Genomic DNA, 18,609 nt, shown 5'->3' with positions numbered 1-18,609 from the left:
ATCTTTTTTTTATTTATTTATCTATTTTTTTACTTTTTGTTACTTATTTTTGACTTTATTGTACTAAAATTGAATGGCTATTTTTTATTTATTTATTTGCTGCTTTTTTTATTTATCTATTTTTTATTTATTCATTTTGCTGTTTTTTCATTTATTTAAAATATGCTGAAGAAAATTCTCAATCATATCTGCAAAAAATTTTTTGAAAATCAGCGCAATTTTTGAGTGACTGCAAATTTATATTTTATTATTGTATATTAAAATTGATTGGGCAATAAAACCAAATACCTTAAAATTTTCTAAAGATTCTGATTATAAAGTTGAACATTTTGATTTTTTATTGTTTTTTTTCGCTAAAGCATTGAGCTTCTTCATCCATTTAAAAGGTTTCTGAACATATTTTATTTACTTTTTTTATTTATTTTTTATTTATTTATTATTTACTTATTTATTTATTTATCTATTTTTTCATACTTAGACTGTAAACTTATATTTTATTATATTAAAATTGAATGGCCAACAAAACTGAATACCTTGAAGTTATATAAAAGTTCGGAACATTTTGATGATTTTTTTTTACTTTATAAATTTTTTGTGAATTTCGTACAAAGTTCGGAGCATTAAAAACAAATAATAAGTAAATACAAAGAAATGCAAACTTGCCAATTCGTTGCGCTCCTATTATTTTGAACACAGATGTGCATATGCGCGCCGACCCCATCACGTTTTACGTCAAGCTAAATTGAACTATTGAAAACATCTGCATTCCGTACACAAATGTCCATATTTATGAATTTGTGAAGCTCAAAAAATTCAGCTGAAAACTATCAACTCTGAGAGGATAATAAAATTCTGCACTTTGTTCGCAAATGACTGACATTAAGTAAAGAAAAAATTGCTATATTTGAACATTATTTTGTTATTAACAGCTGCATCTGTTTACAATGAAACTTCTGCAACCTAAAGTTTAATTCTTTATTTTTACAAAACAGTTTCGGAATTGCAAAGAAAATAAATAAATATATTTGTATGAACTCGTATACGTACCAAAGTACGATGATTATTTCTACGGCCTATGTCAATCACACCAAATACATATTTACAGCCAGACATAAGTAAATATGTAGAAACAAATACAAGTATTAAATCACTTCTGAGGCAATAAATCCAGCTCAACTGGCGAGAAAGAACTATTTAAAGAACAGCAAAGTCATAGAAGTGAAATATGTAAGTCAAAGGCGACGATGCTTAAAATTTATATGGATTCTTGTCGAATTGTTTGTCTTTCGGTTGCTACTCGACATTAGTGATAAGCAGACGCCAGTTTGCAAGTGTGCAGATAAACATATTTTAAATACTTAAAAATGTGCGTATGCTTTTGTGATCGTACCCCTGCGAAAGTCTGACTAAATAGTGAAATACATTTTGTGCTTCAGAATTGGTACGTTTTTACAAATTGCGAACCACCTCGCTACTCTTGTCGTATTGTTTGCCCAATAGTATAGCAGGACTACGGTTTCTGCTGCATTGAGTTGTCAAGAATACGACACTGTGCTGATTAACAGTTAGCATAACTACACTCCCGCCCTAGGCTCTGGCTAGGAGCGATAATATAGGCAAAGATTTTTTATAGTAGTTAGTTCTTTACTCCTTCTCATAAAAATCATCTTAGAGCTTAGTTAGATGGCTGTAGTGACCAATATCTTGTAAAGTATCGAACAAACGTAATTTAAAGTTTACGCTCGTTGACAATTCACATGAAAAAAATTCTTTTGCTCTTTTGTGTTTTGTTAAAAATGGAAGTCAACAAAGTGAAAATTCGGTACATTTTACAGTTTTTCTTTAAAAAGGGCAAAAATGCAAGCCAGACCGCAGAATGAGTGAATTGTGAATGATGTCGATTCGGCTCAGGCATTTTTGATGTTAAAGATGCATATCGCATAGGCAGACCCTCATCGAAAATATCGACAAAATCACAGACATAATCTACGTTGAGCGGTTTTTTTTGTAATGGTAGCATCGCGCAGGAGTGAAAGATCGACCATAAAGCAGGTTTTAGTCAATGTATTTTTTCTCCAGCTAATATTAATACGTACGTACGATCCGAGGACCCAATATCGACTCGGATCATTACCTTGTTGCAGCCAAAGTGCGCACACGCCTCTGTACAGCAAAAAACCTACATCTACCTATGCAAAGCATGTTCGACATCGAAAAGCTGCAATCACAACAGACAGCCAGAAGATTCGCCACTCGACTCTCTCTCCTGCTCTCAGAGAGTACTGCCCAAGAAACCGGCATGCATGAGCAATGGAGCAACGTTTCTTTACGTACCGCTGCCGAAGAATAAATCGGATTCCGGCGAGCCCGAAAAAAGAGTTGGTACAACGCGTAATGTCATGCTGACGCTGAAAGAAAGGATGCCGCCTATAGAGGCACGCTGCGATCGGGCGCAACGCGAGCCATGTGAGATCGCTACAGAGAGCTAAAAAAGGACGAGAGACATATTATGCGAAAGAAACAAGACTCCGAAAAACGTGAGTGCGAGGAGCTTGAGATGCTGACCAATAGGAACAACACCCGAAAATTCTACCAGAAAGTTCGGCGGCTTACAGAAGGTTTTAAGACCGGGGCGTTTTCCTATAAGAACAAATACGACCATCTGGTGACCGACATCCAGAGCAATCTTAAATTATGGAGGGAACACTACTCAAACCTGCTAAACAGACGTGTCACAGAGAATGCGAAGATCCCGATACCCCAATCGTTGAGGACGGAATTGTCGTTCCGCTACCCGACCATGACGAAGTGAGAATAGCGCTAACGCGGCGCCGACAGACTGCCGGCTGAGCTATTCAAACATGACGGCGAGGAGCTGGTAAGGTGCATGCATCATCTTCTATGCAAAATAGCCGACTATATTTTTGAAGGCATGCCTGCCGAATGGAATTTAAGTATGCTCTGCCCAATCCATAAGAAGGGCGATCTTGCAATCTGTGCCAATTATCGCGCGATTAGTCTTCTAAATATCGCCTATAAGGTTCTAGCGAGCGTATTGTGTGAAAGGCTGAAGCCCACCGTCCACCAACTGATTGGACCTTATCAGTGTGGCTTTAAACATGGAAAGTCTACCATCGACCAAATATTCACAATACGCCAAATCTTGGAAAAGACCCACGAAAGGAGAATCGACACACACCATATTTTCGTCGATTTCAAAGCTGCATTCGACAGTAATGAAGAATCAATTTACTTTTGCCCGATATGACCACCTTTTGCCTTGACTAAGGCCTTGAGACGGTTCAGAAACGTATTGCAAGCTGCCCGAATGTGACTTGCAGGTATTTTAGCCCATCGCGGATAATGGCTTTTTTCAGCGCCTCGAGACTGGTGAATCTATTAGTTCGGACATTGCTCTCCAAATGGTCCAGCCCAAAGAGCATAATCCATCGGTTCAATGAAAACGGTTGGAGAGCGCCCATCTGCGGTTACAGCGGCTCAAACCATTACCTGAGGCGGGTGCTGCCTCCTAGTGGATTGATTCTTAATTTTGTGCTATTTTCACATATTTTGTACTTTGAATTGAATAAAAGTAATTTTCAAACTAAATTTATGACTTTTTTATTTAGTTACATTTCAAGAGCCGGACCCTATAGTGTTAGCAGCCTGACGTCTTAGCACATAAATTAAACATAAACCGCTTAATGATTTTGAATGAACAGCACTCGCGTGCGATGGACATATTCTAACGCACTAACCCGAGTGCTGGTCGAAGGTTTCATCATACATATTTGTATTACATACGACACTTTAACGAATCGTGCTTGCCAATCACTAATTGTAATTTGTACCAGCTTCTGATGTGGTTTCTTTTCTTATATTTTATAAAACTTCATACAATTTTTTGTAAGTGTTTTTTAAAACGTATGAAAAATTAAACTTGCAAATTTTTATTAGTTGTTTCATTTATATTTTATATTGAATTATTATAACTATTTTTTGTTCTAATAGGACTATGAATAAGTTCGTGCGGTTTTTTTCGAAATTTGAAACTTTATTGACGTAAAATGGTTACAAATTTAATATTCAAAATATTGTCCATCGCTTACTACTACTTTTTCCCATCTTTCTGGCAATTCACGGATTCCCTTTGTGAAAAATTCGGTCGGTTTTGCCGCAATCCACGAATCGATCCATTTTTTGACTTCATCGTAATTACGGAAGTGCTGGTCAGCCAGGCCATGTTGCATCGATCGGAAGAGATAGTAATCGGATGGCGCAAGGTCTGGACTATACAGCGGGTGGGGTAGGACATCCCATTTGAGCGTTTCTAAGTATGTTTTGACCACTTGTGCAACATGGGGCCGAGCATTGTCATGTTGCAAAATAACTTTGTCGTGTCTATCGGCGTATTGAGGCCGTTTTTCTCGCAGTGCTCGGCTCAAACGCATCAATTGTCGTCGGTAGACATCCCCCGTAATCGTTTCATTCGGTTTCAGTAGCTCATAATACACAACACCCAGCTGGTCCCACCAGATACACAGCATAACCTTCAGGCCATGAATATTCTGCGCCGACGTCGATGTTGAAGCATGGCCAGGGTATCCATACGTTGCCCGACGTTTTGGATTGTCGTAATGGACCCACTTTTCATCGCCAGTCACAATTCGATGCAAAAAACCCTTTCTTTTGTGCCGTTGAAGCAGTTGTTCGCATGCCATAAAACGGCGTTCAACGTCTCTTGGCTTCAATTCATACGGCACCCAATGGCCTACCTTTCGGATCATTCCCATGGCTTTTAAACGTTTGGAAATGGTTGATTGATCAACTCCCAAAGTTTTTGCAACCTCTTCTTGCGTTTGAGCCGGATCTTGATCGAGCAATTCCTCCAATTCGGTATCCATGAACTTTGGCGGCGCACCCTCGCGTTCTTCGTCTTCCAAGCCAAAATCACCACTTTTAAAGCGTGCAAACCACTTCTGGCACGTTCGCTCAGATAGAGCATGCTCACCATAAACTTCCACCAAGATACGATGACTTTCGGCTGCTTTTTTCTTCATATTAAAATAATGAAGAAGAATTCCCCGCAAAAACACATTATTTGGCACGAAATTCGACATTTTCAAGTGTGGTAAAAATATTGTTGTTTACGCTTCAAATAAAAAACTTATACTGACGTTTGTGCCTTACGACAGTAGCTCTCCAATGAATGTTTGGAAATGTGGATCGATGGAATAATAATCAAGTTACGCCATCTGTTGTAAAACCGCACGAACTTATAAATAGACCTATTATTTTTTATTATTTTTATGTTTAAATATTATAAATTAATATATACAACTTTAAATACAAAATTAAAAAAAAAAAAAGTTTGGTTGCATTTTTGTCAAAAAACCAGAACGCCAAGTGATTAAAATATATATATAATATATGTACGTATACACGTACACACACATACCTACATGTGCATATGTATCTGCATATAGGATAGAGCATAAAACCTACGCATGAACGGAAAAGTATTAAGCCATTAATTCAAAAGTGTTTTAAATCACTAAAAATATTATTTTCAAGGCAAATACATAGTCGACATTGGCGGACATATACATACCTGCATACATACATACATATGCACACTTGTTTGGGGAAGTGAAAGTGAAAGAAATATTCTATTCTATCCTATGCCAACAAGCATGGGGATTGTTGAATAAGAAAATACTTTTAAATTTAAGAATTTCACAGAAATTTCAAGTTCAACAAATAGTTTAGTCCAATGTCATTTGTGTGCCATCTGTCATTTGTAATATATCTGAAGCTACATTAAGCGTTGTCATGGCTGTACGGTTTGACAATTTGATGACAAGCAAAATGACGAAAAAATATTGTGCATACTTAGTGATTTAATTGTTGCTACAGTAAGTGCAACGTCATTCAGAAAATGGCAAAAGAGATTAGCAATATTTAATAAGTTTCTAAGCAAAAAAACACGGAATTGATGAATTAGTTTTTAAAAAAAAATTGCTATATTTGAACATTATTTTGTTATTAACAGCTGCATCTGTTTATAATGAAACTTCTGCAAGCTAAAGTTTAATTCTTTATTTTTACAAAACAGTTTCGGAATTGCAAAGAAAATAAATAAATACGGCCTATGTCAATCACACAAAATACATATTTACAGCCAGACATAATTGAATATGTAGAAACAAATACAAGTACAGAAATAAATACAAGTACAAATACAAATACAGAAAATGGCAAAAGAGATTAACAATATTTAATAAGTTTCTAAGCAAAAAAATACGAACAACTTAAAAACTTTAACACCAACTACAAATAGAAATTCGTCAAAAAGGTTAGCACGAATAATAACTTCTCTGCGCTTGAAATGCGCTAGAATGGAATGGAAAGGGATTGTGGATGGCTGGAAATTTTTCCAAGCACTCGGGCAATATTACCCATTACACTTAAAGGGTTGCATGGGTTTCGTAGGTTCAAAACATCGACTTGTTTTGGCTTATTAATTTCTACAACATCTCAAGAATATTATCTTAAATTTTCAAGTCGATCCGATTAATAGTTTCGGAGATACAGTCTTTGGAAGGTGTGCGCTCCAAGCCACTTTTATTGTTATTCAAAACTTTAAACGCGTTTTTCTCGGAACTGTGTTTTCAAAGTCGGTTGTCAAATGTTCTCGAAAACTACCTACAACCTATCTTGATGAAATTTTACACAGCTGTTTGAGATAAAATTCACTCGTGCTTGGACGAAGGATTTTGTTTTTCAATTACAACTGTTTAAAAAAAAACAAAATGTCTAGCAATTTTGACCGAAATTTTAATTTTTTTGGAAAAATGTCTGCCATTTTGGCTAATTTTTACTTCTTTTTCTTTCTTTCGTTCAAGCTCGAGTTTATGGTCTTAACTAAAGCACTAATTTTTGTTTTTTCATTTTTGATGAACCTGTCAGGAGTTATGCTGACAACGCGGATGCACCTTTATTTAGAGGGGTCACCGGAAATGACGTCACAATGGAGGAGTTTTAATTTTTTGTCGTTGAAAATTTCAGAAATTATTCTTTAAATATGTATCTGTAAGACAAAAGAAAGTTTGAATTAAATAAATAATTTTTTACATAGAAAAAAAAAATATTGAAAATATGCCTTTTTTACCCGACGAAACCCACGTAACCCCTTAAGTCCAAGATATAGGATTTAAAAGGATAGTGAGGGGCAGGTGGGATGAGGATTCATTATTCCTCAGTAGACTTCACAGATATTTTTATGAATGTTATGAGTAGTTTGTCGGGAGAAAGAGAAAACAGCTTGACCATTCTCTACCCATATGATCAAAAATGTACTATCCGGAAAGCGGCTGAGAAAACGCGCTTCCATCGCCCAATACACTCCGCCCGCAGAAGACAAATCAAATGCAACTCAAACCCAATGACCTACCTATCTTTTCCATCTTCTGATTCAATATATTTAATAGCCAAATTCAATATATTTAATAGCCATGCAGCCATGGACAGATAAATAACACAAATGTGAACCTTATATGCTAAATTAAGTTTTAAGTACGAACTCTGCTTTGATCAAATAAATTTGTTTGTTTACATTTATTACCGTTATTAAGCTTACATTTATGCGAGAAATTTACCCTTTTATCGATGGAATTTTTTGCGTTCTATTTTATTTATGCTTATTGCTGTTTTGAAGTGGACACAAAACTAGCACATTTTAACTTGTGCAGCCGAGAGTAAAACTTTAATATTGTTTCAGCGATTTTTAGTATAATTTTTTGTTTGAGAAAAGAGCTCTTATACACCGTATGAGTCAAAACGGGAAAAGCTATGCAAAAATAGCTGAAATGTTGATGTGCTCTCGGAATATGGTTTATAATGCTCTTCATTTTGTTAAGGAAGATTCATCCTATCTAAGCAACAAAACGGAAAGAAATCCAAAACCACGAAAAGCTGATGTTAATATGGATGGAGCTATAATACGCAAGAGCAAAGCAGATGCTTTTAAGTCCGCAAGGCAAATAATGCTTGAAATAAACCAAGAACCTGGTCTGCAGGTGTCCAGAAAGCTTGTAGGAAGGCGACTTAACGAAGCCCAGCTGTTTGGCGGCATAAGCAGAAAAACCCACTCCTCTCAAAAAGACATATCAAACACCGACTTGCCATTGCAAAAGCCCACAAAGACAAATCTATTCACTTTTGGAAAAACGTACTTTGGACCGACGAGACTAAAATAAATAGGACAGGATCGGATGGGAAAACTATGTACGTCACCCAAAAAAACAAGTGATAAATCCTAGGCTTATAAAAAAGTCGATTAAACCCGGTGGCGCAATCATCATGGTTTGGGGAGCTTTTTCCTGGCATGGTGTTGGGCCGATTGTTCGAGTGGTTGGTAAAATGGATAGATTTCAGTATCTGGATATACTCCAGAATAAAATGGAGCCATTTGTGTTCGATTTTGTGCATTAAATTCGACATTTATGCAGGACAATGATCCAAAGCATACTGCGAAGACAGTGAATCAATGGCTCAGAAGAGAAAAAATGTATGTCCTGGATTGGCCGGCTCAGAGCCCTGAGATTTAAGGTTAAAGATCGCTAACAAAATTTTAAAAATTTTGATGATTTGTGGGCCTTAGTTGAGGAGGCTTGGTACTCGATTCCAAAGAAAAGATGCCACAAGCTTTTAAAAAGCATGGAGCGACGGTTTGAAGAAGTAATCAAAAACGGTGGATAGAGTACAAAATACTAATCTGGTAAAACAATATTATTACTTAACTATCTGATTTTTTTACTATTTTTGCTTTTATTTGTAACTTTTTAGGATGTGCTATTTATGTGTCCAGGAGGTTTCGTGAGTTATCAACGTTCTCGTAAATTAAATCAAAACTGAATTTCTTTTTGACCATTTTTTTAATTTTAAATGGAAGTAAATAAGTTTTTTTTATATTTTTTATGTTGATTTTTTCCCAATAAAAAATCATATTCAACTCCTTGCTTTCAAAGTCTAAATGTGCTCTTTATATGACCATGGCTGTAGGTATAACATAGAATTTATGTTATATTTATGTTCGATGCTTCTTTGCTTTATATAACAAATAGTATATAAGATTTACTCTTTAAGTCAATTCTATAAATAAATAAATACAATAATGTCTTCATCCTCCAAACAAGATTTACACAATGGATCGTCGCTAATGCTTATGGTAACTGTATATGGCGCGCTTGAATTGCGTTTCGTAATTAGTGCGAGGAGAGATCGTTGTTCACTCCTTCTCTGGCAGAGAATCTCTGCCCCCCGACAGGCCTTTTCAGAAAAGCAGAATTTTCAGGAATTTTGCCCCCATCCTGTCAGGCCTTTGCAGGAAATACTTGGTTGTTTTGCAGGTACCTGTGAGCCTTACTATACCCAACTGTTTCCATTATAAATGGTCCTAAATTGGTGCTAAGTTATCAAACTGTCGATAGTTTTCTGATTTCGATTATTTTTGATAGTTTTCAAAAACTATCGATAATCACCAGAAACATAAACCATCAATAATACCCTACTATCGATAGAACTGTCGTGTTTAAATGCTCAATGAAATGCGCGGTGTTAATTGTAAACAATTATATATTAAAAAATGAACTTTTGCACCTGTAAATGTTTGTAAAAACTTAACATAACAATTAATATAAAAGTAAAACTTAAAAAAAAAATGTTAATTTCATCACCAATTTTAGTAATAAAGCCCGTGCCTAGCTGAATTGCACAAGTGCCCATTACGGATGAGAAAGTCACGAATCCAACTAATAAAGGGTGATCAATTTAGAGGTATCGGATTTTATATTGAAATAAGACAACAAAAATTCAAATTGATTGGACACTCTTTATTATTTTTGGGTAGACATTTATATTTCATGACATTGATTTAAAAAAAAAAATACTCCGTTTCAAATGTTGGCGCAGCTCGCCGAAATTTGGCCGTCCGTAACAGCCAATTTTGAATGACTCGCGACTCATTGGAGGACTTTGGTCGGTATCTTGTGAATAACTTTAGTAATATTGACTTCCAATTCCGCAATCGAAGCTGGTTTATCCACAAAGCATTTATGCTACTTTACATACCCCCACAAAGTTGAGTACGTAGTAAATTCATTGCTTCGCGAGCTGTCTGACTGTATGGCAAGTAGCGCCGCCTTGTTGGAACCAAATGCTGTGGAGATCACGTGCTTCTATTTCTGGTATCAAAAAGTCTTTGAAGAAATATAGACCGATAATTCCTCCAGCTTATAGACCGCACCAAACGGATGCTTTCAATGGATGAAATGGCTGTTCTTTAATGGCTTCAGGTTGCTCAAATACGGCAATTGTTTGGTGATTATTGACGTAGCCATTAGTCCAAAAATGCGCCTCATTGCTGAACGCCATAAGTTGGCCTGAACGCCCAATGAACACTTTTCACAGAGCGTCGATTTGTACGATTCGTAAACGTGGTTGGCGCGTAATATTTAGTTTGACAGGTCTGTCAAAAAAAACCCTATAGGAGAAATTATCTCGAATCTGATCACCCTTTATTATAAATTTGAAAGTTTGTATGTTTGCGGGTTTGAATATTTGGGACTTAATCACACAGAAGCAACTGGACGGGTTTGAATGAAATTTTACGGTTACGGTTTATTATATATATATATATATAAATGGCACGTACACCCTTTTTGGGTGTTTGGCCGAGCTCCTCCTCCTATTTGTGGTGTCCCTCTTGATGTTGTTCCACAAAATGGACCTACAGCTTCATGCCGACTCCGAACGGCAGATAATTTTTATGAGGAGCTTCTTTCATGACAGAAATACATTCGGAGGTTTGCCATTGCCTGCCGAGGGGCGACTGCTATTAGAAAAAAGTTTTTTCTTCATTTTTGCTCTTTCACCGAGGTTCGAACCAACGTTCTCTCTGTGAACTCCGAATGGTAGTCACGCACCAACCCATTCGGCTACGGCGTCCGTCGTATTACGGTTTATTACCTTTACTTAAAAACAGGCTACTTATTTCAGAGACTTACCTATACTTGTTAATAAAGCTAAATAAAATAAAATAAATAAGTTCAATCAAATATTACAATACAGGGTGACAAATGAAAAAAAGAAGTAAGAGAGCTTAATATCCAAAATACTTTTGAATAGTATTGCCATCTGTTTGTGGCCTCATTCAATCTGCTCATTTTCACAAACTTCTCGTGGGGCCATTTTTAGGTTGGTGTTAGGTCTGGAGTGTATGAAGGTTGCAATAGAATCTCCCATTCAAGCTCTCTGAGTTATTGACACGTTGCTAAAGATGTGTGCGAGCTGGCGTTGCCTTGCTGGAACAAAAAACACTCTTTCAATTCTTCTTCTTAATTGGCGCGATAACCGCTTACGCGATTTTGGCCGAGCTTAACAAAGCGCGCCAGTCGTTTCTTTCTCTTGCTAACCGGCGCCAGTTGGACACACCAAGTGAAGCCAAGTCCTTCTCCACCTGATCTTTCCAACGCAGAGGAGGCCTTCCTCTTCCTCTGCTACCACCAGCTGGTACCGCATCGAATACTTTCAAAGCCGGAGCGTTTGTATCCATTCGGACGACATGACCCAGCCAACGAAGCCGCTGGATCTTTATTCGCTGCGCTATGTCTATGTCGCCGTAAAGCTCATACAGCTCATCGTTCCATCGCCTGCGATATTCGCCGTTGCCAACGTGCAAAGGTCCAAAAATCTTACGCAGAATCTTTCTCTCGAACACTCCAAGCGTCGCTTCATCGGATGTTGTCATCGTCCAAGCTTCTGCGCCATACGTTAGAACGGGCATGATGAGAGTCTTGTAGAGTGTTAGTTTTGTTCGTCGAGAGAGGACTTTACTGCTCAGTTGCCTACTTAGTCCAAAGTAGCACTTGTTGGCAAGAGAGATTCTACGTTGGATTTCAAGGCTGACATTGTTATCGGTGTTAATGCTGGTTCCTAAATACACGAAGTATTTTACAACCTCGAAATTATAACTGTCTACAGTGACGTGAGTGCCGATACGCGAGTGCGCCGACTGTTTGTTTGAAGACAGGAGGTACTTTCAATTCGCCTGCTTTAATATAGCCAGATGTTGGCCGTAGAGGTCTACTATATATAGAATATTTGCCTCGATGTGACAATGATTCTTATTTAATTCCAACCAACACACAGCAAAGCCTTCGACTCAATAGACTTCGTTCCCACGACAGTCGGTTCGACGTTATCGGAAGGACACGGATTTGTATCTGGCCAAAGGCGTTACGTTCTTGCTGCTACAATAACATCATTGGACTAATTTTTAGTCACCTATTTCTAACGGCTTTCAAAGTGGCTTGACTTCGTTGCGTTTCAACAAAAACCCGCGGTTCAATTAGGTATAAAAGGTTATTTCGCATCAATTCGTGTGCCACCCACTCATCGCGAGTTTTTTTTGAGATTAGTATTATACCATTCCTAACAGGTTTTCGGTTGGTCTTCAGTTACTGGGCTATAGAATAGGTACTCATATGCCAGTTCGATTCTATAATTTATATGATTTTATCGCCATTTCGACGAGCGCCTCTACTTTGACGTCCACATCGTCAGAGCGAAATCATGGGAAACCAACCATCAACTGCTTTGCTATGGCATTCGACACAGTATTGGGTACATACATACATACATAAAACGCACAAAATTTTGTGGGCGTCTACTTCAACTTTTCACCCTGGTCATAGTGCTACTGAAAATCTATAGAATTTTCTGTTTCTTTATCCCATTTTGGAAAGTTGTAGCACACAACAGGCTTCACCAGACATAAAACTGTTAAAGAATTTTTTTGAGGCATACAATGCTACTTTTAAATAGTCATATACCATAGCACTTATGTATGTATATACATTACTAGCAAACCCGGCCCCCTTCGCTGGGCACACTAAAATAGAATAGATATGGTTTAGAACAGAAAATATATGGTTTTCATATTATTTATTTCTTTATTCTTTATTCAAGCGCTTTGGCATAAACAATATTTTTTGTTTTTCTATTTGTTTTTGAGTAAATATAAAATAAAAATTGAAAATCAGGAAAAAAGAAGATTGTTTTTAAATTTCAAATCAACGCATATGAATAAACAATCGTCTTTTTTCTTGATCATCCATGAATTTTTCGTTTCAATTTATATGTTTTATTAGCATTATAAGCATTGGAGCTTTTTTAACCATTATCCATTTATATTTTTCAAAAAAAAAAAACGAAAAAAATTGTTTTTTCCACGAACACATATTGTAATTTCATTCGGATTTCACATTAAATTCTCAAATTTCGTAAGAAATTATTCACTGTTCCAAAATCCACTCCAAAAAAATTCACAAACAATTTTTACATATTGCACTTACGTTTTTTCCTTATGGCATCCAAATCAGAAAGAAATATTGACACATTGTAACTCACACTGTCAATTTGACAGTTCAGTTCCGCCCCAAGCGTCAAAAAAGTAAGCGACATTATGGCTGGTTCAAAAGAACGCTGTACCCGTTGCCAGTGCTCCGAATTACAACCAAACTTTACGAAACCCATTTTCAATACTTACTTAACAATGTGCGTAAGTTTGGTTTAATTCGGTGCAAAGACACGGCGGGTCCACGTTTTGGCATATATTTCCAGACCCTAGTCATCAATAGGTATGAAAACTACCCCGTATTAAAGCACTTATCAACAGCTTTCATTTGATACCCATATTGTATATACACAACCAAAGGTTACCCGGAGCGGCATGAAAAATACTCTGTACTAAAAAGCATTCACCAACAGCTTCAATTTGATACCCATATTGTACCCGGGTTCACGTTTTGACCTATATCTAGAGCCCTATACACCAATAGGTATCCAAACTATACGGAAACCATCTTCAATACCTTCTTAACATTGTGTGTAAGTTTGGTTTAATTCGGTGCAGACACGGCCGGTTAGCGAACACACACAAAAAGTTGACTTTATTTTATATATAAGATTTTTTTCAGTTTGTGTCCGAAAAATCCAAATATCTTACGGAACCCTATTTTTTTCCAAAATAAAATGTAATCCATGTTACTCTTGGATAATGTAGTTTTCGAATGGTGAAAGAATTTTTAAAATCGGTCCAGTAGTTTTTGAGCCTATTCGTTACAAACAAACAAACAAACAAACAAACAAACAAAGTTTTCCTCTTTATAATATTAGTATAGATGTAGGTATGTATGTGCTTGTACATGTGATTTTGTGATTTGCTAAATACATCTAGCGGAAAATGTTTAGAATTTTTACTTCCTTCGAAATTACAATTTTTTTATGTTTTTTTTTTTTAATTAAAATTTATTTTTTTATCAAAAATTACTTAAGAATATCTATTACTACAATTTTAATTATTATCAAATTGGATAGTTTGATGTAGCGCCCTCGAGCCTTAGCAATGGAAAGCTATTCATTCATTGCTAAAATTAAAAAAAATTTATATAAAATTGGCGGCCATAGAAATGAACAGGAAGTAGTATAAATGCACTTCAGATATTTTTAATTTTGATTTATTAGTTTCTGCATAATTTCTGAAAAAGTCTCCATTACACGAAGCATATGCAATACAGTTATTTTAATTGCATAGGCACATCGAGTGGGCAAATAATTCCGCACCACAGAGTTTTCAAAGCGCAAATGCATGTCTGTGCATTTAATAGTGACGTACATCCATATGTATGTGTGTGTGTGTATTGTTGAGGAATTTATTATTTAGTAACGTTATTATTTAGTTTATTTATATTTTTTTATTTTTTTTTAATTCTCAATTGGCCATTTCATAGATTTGGTGGCTGACTGTCACGCAACTTGCCACGGCGACGACGAACGATGGCTTGTGTGCTCGTACCAAAGCAACATCAACAAATTGCACTTAAACGCAAACTGCAACTGTTGCATGCAACAATAGCAAAATGCTGAACCTAAATGCTAGACAATGGCGCGCCACTGGTCACACAGACTCGGATCGTGTCTGAATCGGGGCTATCAAGTGCAAGGTTGCGCGCGCTAAGAAGCGTCTAATTTTAGTGGAGACCGACGCCAAATTGGCAAAAGCATACAATGTATACCTACATACATACATACATATGTATATATGCATGAACATCAATATGTATGTATAAATGTAGACTTATAGGGTGTTTTTCTAGCTGCATGAGAACTATGGCTACCGTGAATGGCAAATTATGTTGATATTTCTGTTCAGTGGGATTTGGCAAGCCATCATAACCGTTTAATGCCAGATCGGCGTATCTAAATTGTGGAAATTTACTTAGAGAAAATAAATAAATTTGCGAAGTTCACAAAGAACTTCGTCCATTTTACGTGCGGTTTACACGCTGGCGGTCATTATTTCTTTCGAAATGAGGAAGCAGCTGCCGTTACGGTGACTGGCGGGCACTATCGAGCCATGCTAACTGGATTTTTGTTTCCAAGTGAAGTTGTCTTTTTCACTGGCCCCTTCGTTCGTGCGATTTAACACGTTTAGTCTACTTTTTATGGTGCTACGTTAAGTTAGTGGTTTATGCAGACAAACTAGCAACTCTAGAAGCATTGGAAGCCAATATTCAAGGCACGATTAAAATTCATTGGAAAAAGTAATCCAGAATTAGGCTGATCGATATAAAAACAATCGTTACCCGCAGCGCGGTGAGACTCAGAGACATAGGAAGCTGGGCAACAAGGTCGTACGGTCACAGCAAGATTATCCTACAGGAACCCCCGCTGCTCAAAAACAGATCAGACTACACAGTCCCCGACCTTAACTTCAAGAAAGACTTCACGGTACGTTTTCCATCGAGAGCCGAAGCCTGCAAATCACTAAAAGTCTACAAGGAAATTGGTGCAAGATTAGCTATCTTCTCAGACAGTCAAGCAGCTATCAAGGCCTTAGACTCCAACCACATTTCATCCAAGCTAGTCTTACAGTATAGAGAGGAACTAGAATTACTTAGTCATCGGCTTGAAATTACTCTGATATGGGTTCCCGGTCATAGGATCATACGGGGTAATGAGATGGTGGATGAGCTAGCAAGAAAAGGCTCGACACTAGACATAGCAGAGGCGGCGGCAGTCTCCACCCCACTGAACACATCAAAAGCATTCATTGCTTCACACTATCATGCTTTAGCCGAAAGAAGATGGAAGCAAATAACTACATGTATTACAACAAAAAGCACATGACCGTCGTACAAAGACCCAAGGACGAATGATCTGTTAGGATGTTCTCGGTCAAACATTTCACGCATCACTGCAACCATTACAGGTCATTGGAAAGTAGGAGATCATGCAGCTAAACTCAACCTACCCTTCAATACCATCTGCAGAAGCTGTCAAGCGGAAGGAGTGAAGGAATGTCTTTTCCACTACTTATGTGAATGTCCAGGGCTAGCTAGGGCACGTGTCCGCTCCTTCGACAAGCCTTTCTTGCAGCAAATTAATGAGATCTCAGACATCAAGATCAAGAATTTGCTGCTATTCTTGGACCTCACTAAATGGATCTGACTTGGAACAAAAAAAAAAAAAAAAAAACATCATCACACGAGGACGGTGGTAGTAAAATGGTGCTGGTCACTAATTACGATTATTTCAGTGGAAATACTCCACCACTTCAACAACAAGGCTGATCGAATGGACCATCTAACTCATTCAAAAATATTTTTGTTTTGTATTAACATTTTAAGTTCTCAAGCTCTTAAAAAAGACACCCGATATGTGCCAGTTTATGCAAAGGTAGCGCTTAGCGTTTGCCACTGTTTGGTTGCGCGCTGCTCGCTTTGCCAACAGCTGTTCAGTCATTTGCTTGCTGCTTGGCTGGTTGGCTGACTGACTGACGTTGTTGGTGTGTTGTTGGTACGCGGAAGTTGCACTCAGTTGCAATCGCCGTCGTCGCGCTTCAAATATACACGAAAAAGCTTATGAAACGCGTAAGGGCGGCGGTGCTAAATATTGAAATTTTTTTTGTAATTTTTTTCACGAAATTTCGGCACTCGCTATTTTACGGGTATGCAATTAAGAGCTATTTTCTGTCGAATTATGAAAGGTGAAAAATTGCTGAATGTATCACATATTTTTGGGTAAATTGTGCAATTGAAATGCATTTTTTGTGCTCTAGTATTTCATTGCATTTTGTTTTTAATTTTTAGCAAAAATAATTGCCTAATTCTAGATTAAAGGAAATAACAAAAATTTTAGAAATGAACAAATAAAAGCTAACGAAAAAACAAAAAGAAATTTTTAAAAATCAACAATTTTTCTTTCAATTATTTCTTTGCAGCATTTTTTCTGCTCGGTGGACTACAAACTGCAGACGCTTCGAGCTGGAGCTATCCCAATCGTGAATTAGATGAAGGTAAATTTGGCATAAGCACCGTAAATTAGCATAAATAGCTTAAATCACTTGAATGGCATAGAAAATTAGCGCATTTTTTTCAATTTAACTTAAGTGGAAAATATATTCTAGTTAAGTATTTATGAAAAAAAAAACAAAAAAAATTTAACTGAATGAAAAAAACGCGCGCGTAATTCTTTTTGGTGTCACGTTAAATCGAAATACTCGTCTGTGAAGCTTTTCAAGTATAATTTTTGCACACATCAGCATTCAGCCTACTCAGTTGTGTATGTATGTATATGCGCATATGTACACTGGACGTCAGAAGATTAGGACTAATGCCAGCCTGCTTATTGAAGCGAAAGCATTTAAACGTTTGTTGCTTAAATCTACATAAGTTAATCCTTAGCTAAAAAACTTAAATGGTTGACTTACAATATATACAGTAGACGCCCGATGTTGAGAACTATTTCAGAGGCATTCTACAAATCTATTTGCTCATGGAAATGAGAGAAATTATAAATAAAACAAATTATGAAGTGCTAATTCGGACTGAGTGCTTCGGTGCGGACTAAGCAAAAAGGTGGGCGTGGTTTTCTAGCCTAACTCAATAATGTTTATGTCGGATCTAGGCGAGGTGAGGGCCAATGCGCGCATCAAGTTAGCGTCGTGCATGTAGTTTATTAAGTTGTTATCGAAATACACGAATTTATAGAGAAATCGGCCATTTCAAATTTTTTCTGGTGGTCTGGATCCCGAAAATGTAGGGTATTTTCAGTAATTTTTTTTACAATAAAAAAATGAAAAACGATATTCAATCTTTTTAGGGTTTTTATTTAACTTATTTATTTTTCATACAAAAATTATAATTTTTGTTTTTAATTTTATTAATTTAAAAAATGGCGCTGAAATTGACCCTCTCAAAAAAATGGATGGGGCTGTCCATGTTGGCTATTATTTTTATCTGAAACACAAAAACCAAAAAAATTATTAATTAGTTTGACTGTAGCTATGTTAAAAAAACATTGGCAAAATGGCGCGTTTTTGAATTTGACACTCTAAAAATCGGGGTTTTTCAGTATTTTAATCAATAAAATACGAAATAATTGAAATAATATAATTCTAGTACGGGCGATAGCGATTAATGTTGCGAACAACATTTTAAAATTTCAGACGATTCGGTTGAACGTTTTTTTTTGTTTGACAACACC

General features: G+C 36.6%; 1 protein-coding gene across 4 annotated transcripts in view; it reads left to right on the top strand.

Annotated features, from left to right (window-relative positions):
• LOC128855483 (carbonic anhydrase 1) overlaps positions 1 to 18,609 on the top strand; it is a 56,956-nt gene that overhangs the window by 26,425 nt on the left and 11,922 nt on the right. Inside the window, exons 1-2 of one of the 4 annotated variants that reach the window (XM_054090431.1) lie at positions 16,876 to 17,071; positions 17,345 to 17,419. Coding sequence is in view for 3 of the 4 variants with exons in the window: in XM_054090428.1 (XP_053946403.1) it covers positions 17,074 to 17,110; positions 17,345 to 17,419 (112 nt within the window). In the remaining variant the exon portion in view is untranslated. Of the gene's footprint in view, positions 1 to 16,875; positions 17,145 to 17,344; positions 17,420 to 18,609 lie in introns of those variants that run through there. The other 3 variants (XM_054090428.1, XM_054090430.1, XM_054090429.1) reach the window with 3 other exon arrangements.

The sequence above is a fragment of the Anastrepha ludens genome, chromosome 2 (genome assembly GCF_028408465.1).
Source record: "Anastrepha ludens isolate Willacy chromosome 2, idAnaLude1.1, whole genome shotgun sequence".
Lineage (NCBI taxonomy): Eukaryota > Metazoa > Arthropoda > Insecta > Diptera > Tephritidae > Anastrepha > Anastrepha ludens.
This window is presented reverse-complemented; position numbering and strand designations above follow the sequence as displayed.